The sequence below is a fragment of the Gossypium hirsutum genome, chromosome D11 (assembly GCF_007990345.1).
Source record: "Gossypium hirsutum isolate 1008001.06 chromosome D11, Gossypium_hirsutum_v2.1, whole genome shotgun sequence".
Classification (NCBI taxonomy): domain Eukaryota; kingdom Viridiplantae; phylum Streptophyta; class Magnoliopsida; order Malvales; family Malvaceae; genus Gossypium; species Gossypium hirsutum.
Window position 1 is genome coordinate 72,643,755 of NC_053447.1, and position 14,170 is coordinate 72,657,924.

The 14,170-nt window shown below is 35.6% G+C and overlaps 4 protein-coding genes across 7 annotated transcripts; 2 read left to right on the top strand and 2 right to left on the bottom strand.

Moving 5' to 3' along the window:
* The first annotated feature begins 2,012 nt into the window (after positions 1-2,012).
* Positions 2,013-3,837, top strand: LOC107898840 (aldo-keto reductase family 4 member C8). The gene is made up of 7 exons (XM_016824398.2): positions 2,013-2,329; positions 2,401-2,451; positions 2,545-2,621; positions 2,717-2,804; positions 2,889-3,164; positions 3,260-3,508; positions 3,595-3,837. The coding sequence occupies exons 1-7, from the start codon at positions 2,207-2,209 to the stop codon at positions 3,679-3,681; spliced, it is 951 nt and encodes a 316-aa protein (XP_016679887.1). The 5' UTR covers positions 2,013-2,206; the 3' UTR covers positions 3,682-3,837.
* A 256-nt stretch (positions 3,838-4,093) lies between these two features.
* On the bottom strand, positions 4,094-8,995 carry LOC107898839 (delta-1-pyrroline-5-carboxylate synthase). 3 transcript variants are annotated; one of them, XM_016824396.2, is made up of 20 exons: positions 8,663-8,995; positions 8,012-8,083; positions 7,801-7,904; positions 7,602-7,704; positions 7,354-7,515; positions 6,970-7,247; positions 6,737-6,887; positions 6,490-6,654; positions 6,320-6,397; positions 6,138-6,227; positions 5,955-6,041; positions 5,790-5,876; positions 5,588-5,684; positions 5,410-5,513; positions 5,215-5,290; positions 4,983-5,133; positions 4,800-4,868; positions 4,653-4,719; positions 4,497-4,567; positions 4,094-4,415 (listed from the first exon to the last, which is right to left on the bottom strand). In XM_016824396.2, the coding sequence occupies exons 1-20, from the start codon at positions 8,783-8,785 to the stop codon at positions 4,328-4,330; spliced, it is 2,223 nt and encodes a 740-aa protein (XP_016679885.2). In that variant the 5' UTR covers positions 8,786-8,995; the 3' UTR covers positions 4,094-4,327. The 3 variants fall into 3 exon arrangements, with proteins under 3 accessions (XP_016679885.2, XP_040961259.1, XP_016679886.2); XM_041105325.1 differs by lacking the exon at positions 8,663-8,995 and adding an exon at positions 8,471-8,599; XM_016824397.2 differs by lacking the exon at positions 8,663-8,995 and adding an exon at positions 8,173-8,391.
* Positions 8,996-10,704: 1,709 nt separating this feature from the next.
* LOC107898841 (uncharacterized) lies at positions 10,705-12,566 on the top strand. 2 transcript variants are annotated; one of them, XM_016824400.2, is made up of 7 exons: positions 10,705-10,879; positions 11,152-11,323; positions 11,501-11,594; positions 11,834-12,000; positions 12,067-12,127; positions 12,199-12,250; positions 12,331-12,566. In XM_016824400.2, the coding sequence occupies exons 2-6, from the start codon at positions 11,201-11,203 to the stop codon at positions 12,213-12,215; spliced, it is 462 nt and encodes a 153-aa protein (XP_016679889.2). In that variant the 5' UTR covers positions 10,705-10,879; positions 11,152-11,200; the 3' UTR covers positions 12,216-12,250; positions 12,331-12,566. The 2 variants fall into 2 exon arrangements, with proteins under 2 accessions (XP_016679889.2, XP_040961260.1); XM_041105326.1 differs by lacking the exon at positions 10,705-10,879 and having other exon boundaries at positions 10,908-11,323; positions 11,849-12,000.
* Positions 12,567-12,605: 39 nt separating this feature from the next.
* LOC107898842 (putative lipid-transfer protein DIR1) lies at positions 12,606-13,143 on the bottom strand. The gene is made up of 2 exons (XM_041105327.1): positions 12,804-13,143; positions 12,606-12,712 (listed from the first exon to the last, which is right to left on the bottom strand). The coding sequence occupies exons 1-2, from the start codon at positions 13,141-13,143 to the stop codon at positions 12,696-12,698; spliced, it is 357 nt and encodes a 118-aa protein (XP_040961261.1). The 3' UTR covers positions 12,606-12,695.
* Between the last annotated feature and the right edge of the window lie 1,027 nt (positions 13,144-14,170).

A 14,170-nucleotide genomic window follows, 5' to 3' on the forward strand; every position in this document is an offset into this window, starting at 1 on the left:
AAACAAACATGGGAAACACAGTTTAGTTTTAAGCAATCGATTGCCCAAAAGCTCCAACATCAAACATATTTTCATGTCTTTTTTGTTGTTGTTGTTCAGCAAACATATATTTCATGTCCATTCTATTACAAAGCCTTGATTTGATGGTTTTTTATTCATTATGTTTTCTTCTTCTGCTGCTAAAAAAATCAGTCAACATTAAGAAGCTTCACCTTATCTTAAGGAATAAAATCAACTTTTTTTAGTTCTTTATGATCAATTAGGTGTTTAAGATTTTTTTTTTTGATATCATGATTAAAATTATCCATAACTTCTTCCCTGTATTGGCAACAATACTCATGCCAATCGAACTCAGACTCAATTAAAATTTATTTCTTCTTTAATTTCAAATTTCTAATTTCAACGTAAAAAAAGAGACTAAAACTATAATATTCATATTACAAATTAATTAATTATATATAAATAATATATTTAGTTTTTTTAAAATAATTGATCTTAGGTCATGAGTAAATTGTTTTGTACCATCCTCTCAATGTGATAGCTTTAATACTCATCCATTATTAATTAATAGAAACCAAATAAATCCTAAAGATAAGACAAAAGAGAAAGGATCTACATCTACGATTTCTCAAAAAATATTATCTGTTAAGAAGTATTTAGGGTTTGAGTTTTAAATTAGTCCCCCCACCAGTAAGATGATTGTCTTTTTCTGTCATAATTTCAAAACTAAAATTAGAAATAAAGGAAATCAATGCAAAATTAAATAAATATATTTAGAGGAGAGGTTGAAAGCAGACAATTTGTTTTAGGTAAATGATATGATGCAACTAGTAACTCAATAATTAATAAAATAAAATTATATTATTAATTATAATTCGACATTTACGTAGATATGCCACCCTTAATTTACTCCATAATTATAGTTTGTAAGTTTCTGGTGTTCTTGCCTCTTACGCTAAGCCTAAACCCATTATTGTCAAGGATCATGTTGATAACATGATGATTGATGAGCAAAAGCTTTTTTTATGATAATATTTTAATAATTTTTTCATGTAATAAAAGAAAATGAAATACATGTGACATTGATTCAAACACTTTGACTTCTTGAATATTTGTAGAAATGAGATGTAATATTATTTGTAAAAGTTAAAGATGGGAAAGGGTTTTGGTTAGCAATCATTGTCAATATGGCTAAGGCTAACTAAACAGATCAATCAAACTAGCGTTATAGCCCCACTGTTTGTCATGATATGAACTAACACGGCAATTAACAATGAAGACAATGATCCACATGTTTAAAAGTTTAATAATCAACAGTTTTGTAGCTGTCATTTTTCAGACATAAAACCATGTCGTCACTTTAATCTTTATGTTTATTATTTCTTATATTGATTTCCACTTATGTTTTTAACTGGATGGGTTGGAATTTTGACGAGACTGAGCGTTTATATTCGATTTTAATTTCGGGTTTTTGTTTCTTTATTTTGATGAAAGTCTAAAGAGGTTCATTGAATTTCAACAAGAGCGCCTAAATTCACCAAGGAAATATCCTATTATATTGGCTTTGGTGGGATTCAAGATGCCTTTAAAAGTTCTTAGTGGGTAAAAACACTATTAATTTACTAGACTAGCCAAGGAAATGTTTTATTATTTTGGCTTTGGTGGACCTAGGCATTTTTGTCAAAACTCCGTGAACTTTTTCAAGTTCTCCTTGAAGTAGGAATACAAAAATATGAGGTTAAAACTAATTATAAAAATAGGGGCGAAGCCAAAACAAATAAATTTTTAATTTTTAATAGTCTATATTTTTATAATTTTAGAGGAGACTAATATGTAATTTTATTTTTATTAATTTAAAATTTTAAAATTTTTTAAATTACCAAAATAACAATTTTCTATTTTAGCGTCGAGGGGTTGCGAGCTTAGGCTAAAACACCCCTTAGAGGCTAAAGGGCTAAGGGCTTTACCGCTTTTGTAATCGCCACTTGGGCAGAGTTTCCACTTCCCAATGCAAAAATCCTAACAGACAACATAAAACCCAATGTTTCCATGCCAAGTGTCGTACCTTCCTACAAAATGTAGTTAAAAACCAAAAAAAAAAAAAAAACCAGACAGAACCCAAACTGTTTTTGTAATCTGAAAAAAATATCATTTGGTACTGCCTGTGTTTTCGCATCTCTCTTCTCCAACATCCATTTGTTAGATAATGGCTGATAATAAGATCAAATTCTTTGAACTCAACACAGGAGCTAAGATCCCTTCTGTTGGTTTAGGCACTTACGGTGCTAAACATGGTGTCCTTCAAAACACTGTCATTTCTGCCATCAAGGTACCCCTTTTTTATGTTTTTTTCTTTCTGTCTTTTTGGTGTTTTCATCTGGGTTTTCTGTCATCTTTCAGGTTGGATATAGACATATTGATTGTGCTTCAATGTACAACAATGAGAAAGAGGTGATGTTTTATTTGCTTTTTGTGTGTGTAAGGGGATGTTCAAAACATGTATGACAAAAGTCCTGATATATTGTTTTATGTGTTTCAATTCAGGTTGGTTCTGCTTTGAAAAAAGTGTTCAGTGAGGGTATGGTGAAACGTCAGGATGTATGGGTCACCTCAAAACTATGGTTTGCTTTTGTGCTTTAAGCCTTTTCTTTATAAGTTCTTCTCAATGGAGTCCGTTACTCTGCATATCTAATATGTCGTTGCGTTGTACGTTCAGGTGTACTGATCACTTGCCTGAAGATGTACCAAAGGCATTACATAAAACTCTGCAGGATTTGCAATTTGATTATGTTGATCTCTATCTGGTATGTCTTAACACTTACTTCATTGAAATGATATATATGTATATGTATATATGACATTTGTGGTAACTGCGCTGAATGTTGAAGATACATTGGCCAGTGAGTGCAAAAAGGGGAGCAATTGCTGTGAAGGGTGAAAGCCTTACACAACCAGACATCCCAGCTACATGGAAAGCAATGGAGGCACTCTACGATTCCGGTAAGGCTAAAGCTATTGGAGTGAGTAATTTCTCGGCAAAGAAGCTCGGGGATCTATTGGAAGTGGCACGTATACCGCCTGCAGTCAATCAAGTGGAACTTCACCCTGTATGGCAGCAGCCAAAGCTGCATGAATTCTGTAAATCCAAGGGAATTCACTTGTCGGTAAGAAAACAGGTCGCTTCAGGTTCATATCATTTCTGTCTTTTGTTCTGTTGATCGTATTAGCTATATAGTGTTACTGCTTTGTTTGATGCAAGGGATATTCACCATTGGGTTCTCAATCTGGGGAGAATGTGAGGAAGAAAGTTTTGGACAACCCTTTTGTTAAAATGGTGGCACGGGAAGTGGGGAAATCCCCCGCACAAGTATCTCTCCGTTGGGGACTGCAAATGGGTCATAGCGTACTTCCGAAGAGCATAAGCGAGGCAAGATTGAAGGAAAACCTTGATGTTTTTAACTGGTTTATACCTCAAGAGTTGCTTCCCCCTTTTTCTCATATTGAACAGGCAAGTAAACAGCTTCATGTCTTTTATTTTGTTTTGTCTTGGAACTTGTAAGAATAATAGAATTTATCTGAAAATCTGGAATTCAGGAGAAGTTGATAAGAGGCGAAGCATTCGTGCACGAAACCTATGGTGCATACAAGACCCTTGAAGAACTTTGGGATGGTGAAATCTGAGGTGACCATATTCCAGGTGTTCCATCACATGCTTACTATTTTCAGAGTTTTTGTCTAGCTCATTATGTAAAGCTATTCAAATTTTTTCTTCAAATTAGAGGTAACATTATTTTCGATTTTTATGTTCATTGATGTAGACAATCAAGTTTTCTTGCTTCTTTTCCCTCATTTTCCTGTAACTTTAACTCTATATTAATAGGAATCCTTCATTAACTTGGGGTTTAGTCCATTTGATTCATACGGAGTTACTCTTAAAATCCTGAAATAGCTCATCAAATGGACATGCATGAAAACATCCTCTCGAATCTTAACGAACTTCCTGAAATCGTGAACCTCGAGGAGTTTTGTTTTCTCTTGGTCTACCATAGGAAACATTCACATATCTCAGCTACACTTACAATGCCAGAAGCTGTGATCTTAAAAAGTTTTTCCATTTACAAGAGAATCATACAGCGTTCTGTGCCGAGCATGTTCCGGACAAAAAAGTTTCTGGGAACATAACTATAAGGCCAAAAACCGTAAACAAAATGCGCAGTCATACAAGCAGTTCTGCAGTACCATGTTACAAGATACAGAAACTAATAGAGAGGATGAACAAGGAAAAGAAGACGAATCATTTCCTTCCATCTCTTAATTTCGGAGCCGATTATATTTGTGTTTGCAGGGGAAGATCCTTGTGACTGTAAGTAACCCCTTGGTCACCATCCACTACCTGTCCACTCCCTCTCAAAATCCTACAATTTTAACAACCATGATAGTTTGTTAGAAGATCTACTATACATAGTAAGTTTTATCATAAAGAAAATCGAGCATACCATCGAGTTGTTAACAATCCTTCAACTCCGACTGGACCTCGGGCATGAACCCTGCTTGTACTTACACCAACCTGTAAAAATCCATGTAAGAAATAGAACGGTTTAGACAATTGACTGTGTTGTCCAAATACAAGAAATTTTCGGAAGACTGATTACCTCGGCACCAAGTCCGAATCGTGCTCCATCACAAAACCGTGTGCTTGCGTTATGAAATACTGCAGCACTGTAACAAAACATCAACTTCGTGAATAACTTGTGTGACTATCCAAAGAAAGTATATCTCAAGCTGAGAAGTAACCGTACCTGTCTACTCTGTGCAAAAACATTTCAGCAACTTCGTGATCTTCAGTGACAATACAGTCGGTGTGAGAACTGAAGATAAAGCAAGTTGCTTGAAATTTAGAGAAAGGCAGCCAACAACTCAGAGGCATAAATAAAGCAACGAATAGAAAAGGAAAACAAATTTTCCGAGAGAACATGACATGCCTTCCATGCTGATGTATATGGTCAATAGCAGCCCCCACATCATCCACGAATTCAACTGTGCACGCCAGTGAACTGTACTCACGATGTAATGATTGTGCCCTGGGAAGGTTTAACAAGGAACTTGCTCTTGGTCCACCATAAAGAGTAACCCCTGCAGAAAGTAATCCCTCGAAAGTTCAACGACAGAACTTAGCAGCCTCAACCAGAATCATATACACTCGTATAAGCATACCTTCACGTCGGAGTTCCGCAAGAAGCTCCTTGAGGAAATCATTATTTGACAAATCCTGGTGTACTAGAAGTGTTTCCTGAAAACAGCATGGTTAAGGAATTCCGAAACAAACTGCACAAAATGGAAAGGCATGCGCGGTAACATAAGCAGCTAAAAACAGGAACACAAACCGAAATCTATGCATAATGGAATTACCATAGTGTTACATGCTGCTGGGTAGTCTATCTTTGCGTCCCGAACAATTTTTTTGGCCATATCCGGGTTAGCTGACTTGTCAATGTAAACATGACAAACTCCATCTGCAATGAATAGTTTGAAGTTCAGTTGAAGCTCTATTTCGCAAGGCATCGAAGAGCCGAATTATTTTTCTTACCGGCATGACCAAGAACAGGAATTTTTGTTGAATTCTTAATTTGAGAAACAAGACTATTGCTACCTCTTGGGATCACAAGATCTATCACATCATCAAGCTGTGGCAAAATAGAATAAATTAAAAGAACATACATACATACATACATACATATATATATATATATACCAAAGAGCTTTAATGAACTGAAAATCTTTCTGCTCACCTTAAGCAAATCTGGGATATCCTCTCTTGAAGCGACGAGTCCGATAAGTTTGTCTCCAACGCTGTCTGGGATGGCAGAAGTAATGATCTAATGATATAGAAACAAAAGCAATAAGGCTTGTGCTTCGGTCTGAGCAAGTATTTGCGTGAAGCTAGAGAATCTTACCTTGTGTAGGATTGCATTTGATCGCCTAGCTTCTTTGCCACCTTTAAGAAGTAGCCCGTTCCCAGTTCGAATGGCTAGTGAAGCTATCTATTAAATCATAACGGGAAAAATGATACTAAAATAATCATGAATTCTTATCAAAGTGAAATATCACAACACCTTATAAGCTAAATGGTCCGTTACCTGACCAAGGGCATCCAGTCGAGACTCGAAAACAATCAGCAGGACACCGAGAGGACAAGATGTTTTCTCCAAGATGAGTCCATCTGCAAGCTGCACCGAGGGTAGTCGAAGTAAATGGTGAAAACAGTGATGAGGAAAGCAAATCCACACAATTCTAAGATGTTTTTTTGAGGATTTCTAACCTCCGTTCTCTTTGCAATACGACTGATAGGCTCTTCCATGTCGGCCAGTACACGAATAGATTTTGCAAGACCTGCAATCTGTAAAACAAAACAATGTATGAAAATCAGGAGGAATGTGCTTACAAATCAAATGGAAGCAACGCACAATCACATAATCAACAAAGGCTTGCCTTTCCAGGCTTCAAGGCCAAACGAGATATTAGTGCCTTCTCGTATCCATCAGCCTTGGCAGCAGCAACATCAGCTTCGTTTTCAGCCATAATCAAACTTTCGTTGGCCTCAAGGGCATCAGCTACATCCAGCAAAAGTTTCCTCCTATCTTCAGAGCTCATTGCCTGAAAGTAAGATCATTTACAAAACATGCAAACTTAAGAGAGATCGTTTATGGTAACTACTAGGAGAAATGATGCTTCCTACCTGTAGCCGTCTAGAACATTCTCGTGCTGCAACCGCCATTTCACGGGCATCAACTTCATTAACCGAAGTCCATAGGTGTGCATCTTTATGAAATAGGGTACCAACAGGCTTTCCTTGAAGTAGCTTTATAATGTTATCAGTGGCATAGCCACTTTAAAACACAAAATCAGGAGTGTCAGCAGCAAGAACCAGTTTTATAAGCTAATAAACTGTCTCGATTATAAGTCGTATACCTAGTAATAACAACAGGGATACCAGAAGAAGCAGCACAAACGGCCGCATCAACCTTTGCGGTCATACCTCCTCTACCTAGCCTGGACTTGTCACCAAATGTTATTTCTGCTTGATGTTTTTCTTTTATATATGTATGGATCAGTTTCGAGTTCGGATCACTAGGTGGTCCACTATAAAGACCCTCCACATCACTTAACAAAACAAGGAGATCAGCTTTTACTTCCATAGCTAATAGACCTGCTAGACTGTCATTATCCCAGAATATACCAGAAGAATCCTGAAACAACAAAAACTTGCAATCAGTTTGTCTGGAAGGAAGAACATAACAAAACAGAAAGTTGTCTAAAAGAATGAAGCTTCAACTTGAAGGCATAGTTCTATACCTCGTAAGGTGTTCGACGAGTGCTGACTGCATCATTTTCATTGAAAACAGGAATAACTTTCAAAGCTAATAAAGATTTCACTGTTTCAGAGAGTTGTTCTCTGAAACTATCATTCCTAAAGTCACTATCTTTTACAAGATGTTGTGAAGAAGTAACATCAAGCTGCAAAAAAAGATTTGAGTTATAATTAAGACAAGTGGAAACATAAAGGTTTAGACATAAAACTATGTTGTTATTTCAGGTTTCACCTGGCTAAACAAGGTGTCATAAAGAGCCATTAAACTATTTTGGCCAACAGCAGCACAACCTTTGCCGTCAAGTTCAACTTGTGGGTTTTGAAGGTCAGCCAAACTATAAAAAACAAAGATCAAATCTTTTTTTAATTCAAGTTTTATGAAAAAGAAAAAAAAACAATAAGAAAAGGGTGTTGGAGGAATTGAAATTAACCTGCTATTGACCAGTTTCCTGTATCTAAGCCTTTGACGACCAAGACCAACAGCACCTGAAGTGACTAAAACTACTTCATAGCCTTGAGAGTTTAGCTCCTTAAGCTGCAAGCAGCCAGTTCATTCAAACGCACATTAACAATGAGCCATCAAAATTAAAATAAAAATCCCTTCTTTCCCCATTGTTACCCTTTTCTTATTTGATTATGTACCTGTTCACATAAAGCCCCAAGCCTCCCCACTGCTAATCTTCCATCGTGTCGAGTCACCACGGCTGTTCCCACCTTTATTATAATAAAAAATCCATAAATCAAATCATTCCCCTCTAATTAATGAAACCAAAACCACATTATCAAAAAAAAAAAACGGAAACCTTAACAATGAGACGCTTCACATCGATCAAAAAAGCTCGGATAGGATCCATGGAGGGGAGAAAAGGGGTTGTGATTTGTGAAGAAGAATGAAGCAACGTTTTCAAAAAGTGTATATATATATATAAAAAAGAAAGAAAGAAAGAAACTTTATTCAAAGGAAAATTCCTAATAGTTTGGAGCAGACATTATATAGTATGATGATGATGTTGTTGTTCATGTTTCACATGGAGACCAATGGAGAGACGTAAGACGACATGACAAACATTCTTATCATTATTATTAGAAGCCGTAACTTACTGAGTGAGGGACACGCGACACCATTTCCTTGGTTGCTTTCATGAAATTTTCTTTATCCCAAAATTGTTCTGTTTGATTTTTTCTTATATTTATTGACACATATTCGATCCCGAAACAAAACAACCCTTACCTTGCTCTATCATTTTCACGATGAGATTACGAAAATATCATTTGAGACTCAAATGAACAGACCTTAACGACCAAACGCTTGACGTTCTTAATGCAAGCAGCTGGATCAGTGGCCATGGGAGACAAAGCTTGGTTCCTGACGGAATGGAATATTGGCGAATGTGGGTCAAGTTTTTGTGCAGTCATAACCAAACTGATATTTACATGTATGTCATATAGATATGAGTGGAGAGAAACAACAAACGCAGAGTGTCGGGGCTATCAACACGTAACCCTTGCCCAATAGCCTGCCAGCCAGAATTAGCTGCTTGGCTGCTTTTTATTTGACGGAAAATAACTTCCCAAATTTCCTTCCTCCATCGCTGCATTTCTGACCCAACACCTATTCTTCAGGGTTTTCATCTCCCCTAAAATAATCTTCTCATTTCACCCCTTTTAAGTTAAAGTCAACGCGAGACCGATCCAACATTTTGATTGGGCTTAAATCATTCACTTGGCCCACAATCTAATGGAACAAATGGTAAATAAGGTTGCACCAAACAAAAAAATGAAAAAATCTTCAACCAACTTAAACTATGGTATTGTGATATAATCTTTTAAAAATTATAGAGATATAAGCTATCCAAATATGAAATTATATTTTTATTATCGTAAAAATTATAATTTGTGGACGTAGTTCATCTCCTCCCAAAGTATAAAAAAGAAAAATATATGTATTGATATTTATTTGTTTATAGGGAAGAATTTTGTGTAATGAGAAAAGTATTTGTTGAAATTTACACGTAAGTAAACCTTTTAGCCTAATGGGGGACTAAACCTAATTTCTTTACTTAAGGTTGGTATCAAAGAATTTGTGTAATTAACACAAAATTCTTTATTTATGTTTTAGGTAACTCAATTTAATCCTTAAAATCTTTTATTTCCATTTGTGAATAAAATGTACAATTTTGAAAGATTGGATTGGAAATCTTTAAGATTATTGCCAACTGAGTTTTGGATTATAATTATATAAAATAAATCTTAAAATTGTATATAAAATTTGATTTAATGTGTAATTTTATATATATTATTGCTTAAGAATATGGATTTAAGCCTAAACTTTACCTCAGATTATTATTTTTTCCAGCATTTTGGGCTTAGTCTCTTGTATCTTCTCCACCCAAATAGAGAAAATTGAGCCTAAAAAGACTTTCCAGTTTTGCAAGAAAAACAAAATCCAAGAATATAATTTAATATAATAAGCAAGCATTAATATATGTCAAAGCAGTACTGAGCAGTAGGCACATGCCAAATAGGGACATGACTGCCATCCTCTTAAAGTTCTTACACTTTTCTTTTACTTTTTTATTATTATTTATTTTCTCTAAATTTTGTTCTTATCCAATCCCATATTACTTTGTGTTAGGTGTTGCATTTTCATCCACAACATTTCACCCATAGCTTTAGCATAAAATTTTACTTTTTTTATCTTCTCTTCATTCTCCTCTTTCTTTAATCTTTTTATAATTTTCTTGATTATTTGCCTTATGATTTGCTCATTTCAAGCCTTGTAATTCGCCAATAATGTTGAGAGAAAAAACTCCCCCACAATGAAAATTTTTTTTTCCTAATTTCAAACTTAATAGAAAATTGGAAAATATTTAACTCCAGGAAAGAAAAAAAAAACAGGCTTTGGAAGAGGCAAACGCGATATAACAGCATCCTTTGAGAAGCTGACAGGTTCTATTCTATGACGACGACACACCATGTGGGGAAATTTTTGGACACATGTAGTTCATGCACTTGAACCCTTTTTCTTTTTGGTCTTTGGATAACATTGGATTACAATATTGTTTGTTTCTTTTCTGTAATACTGTCAAAACAATGATCTCATGGTAGTTAACAAAGCATTACAGGAACTAGACAGGGTAGCTTAATTCATGTATGTTGTGTAATAAACAGGGTTTTCCAGGTCTATTACCATTAGCTCTAAAATTTACAAGAACCCACCAGTTTGCTCCGATAGGATAAAAGGATAAGGTCATAAGTGGGGTAGGCATTGGTCAACTAACTGCCATCATCTATGCCTTATACCCTGGCTTAGTATCAAGAAGTCAAATTTCAATTCAAGGCAATAAGGATAATTGGATATGAAAGACGTATCTTTTTTTATTTGATTGGGATATTAATTATGTAACCGATTTACTTTCCTTATACCATACATCACTTTGTGTGTATAAATATGGACCATTGTTAGTGTACTGGGAAATTCAAAAGGATCGACTTTGAGTGTAAAAAAAGGTTGGAACTTTGAACTTTCATTCATACAAAATTACTGCTTTCACGTGTCGTATATATCTGTCTGCATGCCGGTTTTTTTTTCAAAGGTTCAATCTTTTGTAAAAATCGGTAAAAGGGAGAGGACGGTTTCTTTTCTTTTCATTGAAATAAAAACAATAACTGATGCAAACACAAAGAGCAATCCTTACGTGTCTTTCTTTGTTGCGTACTGTTTTTGTTCTTTGATCCTCTTTGTTTTGATTCTTTGACGGTGGTGCTTTTTAAATATATAGGGATTCACAAGAGAGCAAAAGAGAAGCTTGATTTTGTGTGTAGAGAATAATGGAAGGAAATAAAAAAGTGGGGTCTTCTTCTTCTTCTTTAGCTTCAGAGCTATTTGGTTCAAAAGACCTACCTTCTTCTTCTACTGGGATTTTTGGCTCTATTTTTGCTCCTCCATCTAAGGTATTTTTTTATTATTACCATGTTTGTTTGTTCTTTCCATTTGATCCATGGATAGTTTTCATTTTCTCAATTGGGATTTTTATCTTGTTTGAGCTTTAAATGACTGATTAATGGCTGCTGAGAGCATTGCAGAGTTGAACAAATGACATTCTTTTGTTATTGTTGTATATGTTATAGGTATTAGGTAGGGAGTCACTGCGTCATGACCTTATTACCAAAAGGTACGACTCACCCAAAGAGCCATGGAACACAACAAATCCAGGTCCCTATGGTATGTTCATCAGTCTAGTTCCATTCCACACCATTTTGTTCATTACATATAGTATTAGGTGTTATTGTGCACTAGACCAAAACAAGAACCAAGTTTTCTCTTACAGAATTCTTGTGATATAAAGTGTGAATTGAAGTAGTTTCCAACAATTACTTCTGTTTCCACTTTGTAATTAGTGAATGCTCAATTTTTGGTACCTGGAAATTCTCTCCAAATCCATTCATTAATATCTATATCAGGTAATTCTTCCAAAGGACATGAAGGTGAAAATCAGAACATGGGAAATAGAAACATTTATGAGGAACAACGAGTTGAACCCTGTCATTTAAGTTCATCGATCTTCTACGGTGGCCAAGATGTATGCTTCTCTCCCAAGAGTAGAGAGGACTTGGAATTGAACTCCGTGGTGAGTAGTACTAGTGATCTGACATTTTATTTAGGAATCTGCTAACTTGTTTTCTTAATTTCTTAGTTTAACAAGGATATTGGAGAAGATGATCCAGGGTTTGCATCAAGAGGAAACTGGTGGCAAGGTACTGTATAATTGCTTATTTGGACAAAAACATTCCAATTCAAAGGTTTAACATGTTTGTTATTTCTGCAGGTTCTCTATATTACTAATACTTGTTTGCCAATCAGGATATATACTTATAAAGGTACCTTGGCTACTTAATCAAAACCTCCCTGAATTGGACCAATGCAATGACTGATAAATTTTGGTTTTTATCCTTAACAGGTACAGAGGAATCTATGGGCAACATTTTAATCTGTTTCAAGTTATAGATATAGGAGATGGATTATATGGTAAATCAAATGTTGCAGAGAGCTGGATTGTTTATTACTGTCTCCAGCCAAGCAATTATATTTATTTGGTCTCCCTTTTAAGGATTATCAAACTTTCTTCTTAGTGACTATATATTATTATGATGGATTGTTACTTTTGCTTGAATGTATGGTTTATCCATGGTTGAACTCTCTTGTCTACCTTTATTGTCTCCAATTCCTTTTTTCTTTTTATTCAATATTGCAAGCTGCAAGCTTGTATTGGTACACAAGTAAAGCTTAAATTACATAGTGATTTGTATCATATGTGAGGTCCATTCAAGGAAGTGTGTAAGCTGCAAAGTGCAAACAAGTAGTCATAATTAATAACAAATTTCAGAAACTAAAAGATGAGATGAATAATGTAGTAATGAAATCATAACTGACCTCCACACTTGTATCCGATCGGACGGTTGGCTATGTTGCATCGTTTAGGGATTGTTATGGCTATTTCTGGCTTGATTCCGGACGTTTTAGCAGTGTTGGAGAGCATAACAGCACAGAGGCAGCTTGGATTGTGGCCGATTTGCCTCACTTGGGTGCAACAAGCGGCAGAAACAGGAGCATTCTCGTCTTGTGCCGCTTCGGCACACGGGATCATCTTCATTGCTTCAGAATCAGGTGATGATTTCCCACATTCCCCTGCTGCATCAACGTTTTGTAGCCCCAAAATGCTTACAAGCACAACCAATCCTACGAGGCACATGAATTTCATTGCAGATGCCATTGCTCGAAGCTTAATGCAGCAACCCTTGTTCTGAAGGGTTATTTATACTGCAGCATTATGTAAGAGCAGATTTAGCCCACTACTGATAATGGAGGTGGCAGTAAAAGAACAGACAATTTTATTATTGTAGCACTTGCTTTAAAAAAATATATTTGGGAGAATTATCTAGTTCTTGTTTATTTCTATCAGAGTTAGGTATATGCAGTGAAAATGATGATTCCTCCACTTGTAATCATCTCAATAAAAGTGTCAACAACCTTGAAAATAGAAGTTTCCATTTTTGCTACTTCAGCTGCTATTTCTGGAACTTCATTGCCAGATGCCAAGTATACAACAGATCACAGTGTGCTTGATCCAATCAAGAGACCTTTTAGTGGAAACGTGTAATCAACTCCCCCGAGCATAACTTCGGACAGCTTTTTTTCTGATAAAATACCTGAACTAACCCAATCCACTGAGAGGTTTAGTACCCAAATCAAAAGAGAGTTGGGCCGTTATGTTCTGCTTAATAATATATTCGTTCTTCCAAGGTTTTATATGTTTGGGGTTTGAACATTGTCATGTTGGAGTTGGCCTTGCTGTCGGGTATGTAATTTTCACTATTGAAAAGCCCAAAAGATAAAGCACGAATCCATCACCAATACATAACATTAGCAGCTTTTTCGACAGTTAAGCTGCTTCTGTCAGCTTGTGTTTTCCACATTAATCAACAGATATGGTGAAACAGCTTCGTGTGTTCCACCAGAAAAAGAAAACGACAAGCTTCAGACAAAACCTGTTCTTCCCCGCTAATCAAGGTGGACAAGTTCCTCCATTATATCTTCTCTCCATACCTAGGATAATATAAAACACTTTTGATCCAACTCTTTTTTTTTTCTGGGAAGGAGGGTTTAGTACTGTTTGTGATTAATATTAGTTATTGATTATTAGTATGTACGTAATCAGACATTCAGACATGTTTAAAGCTTATAGTTTTACAGATGGTCTCCCACCCACGCGCCACTCATTTGCAATGCTTTTTCTTTTA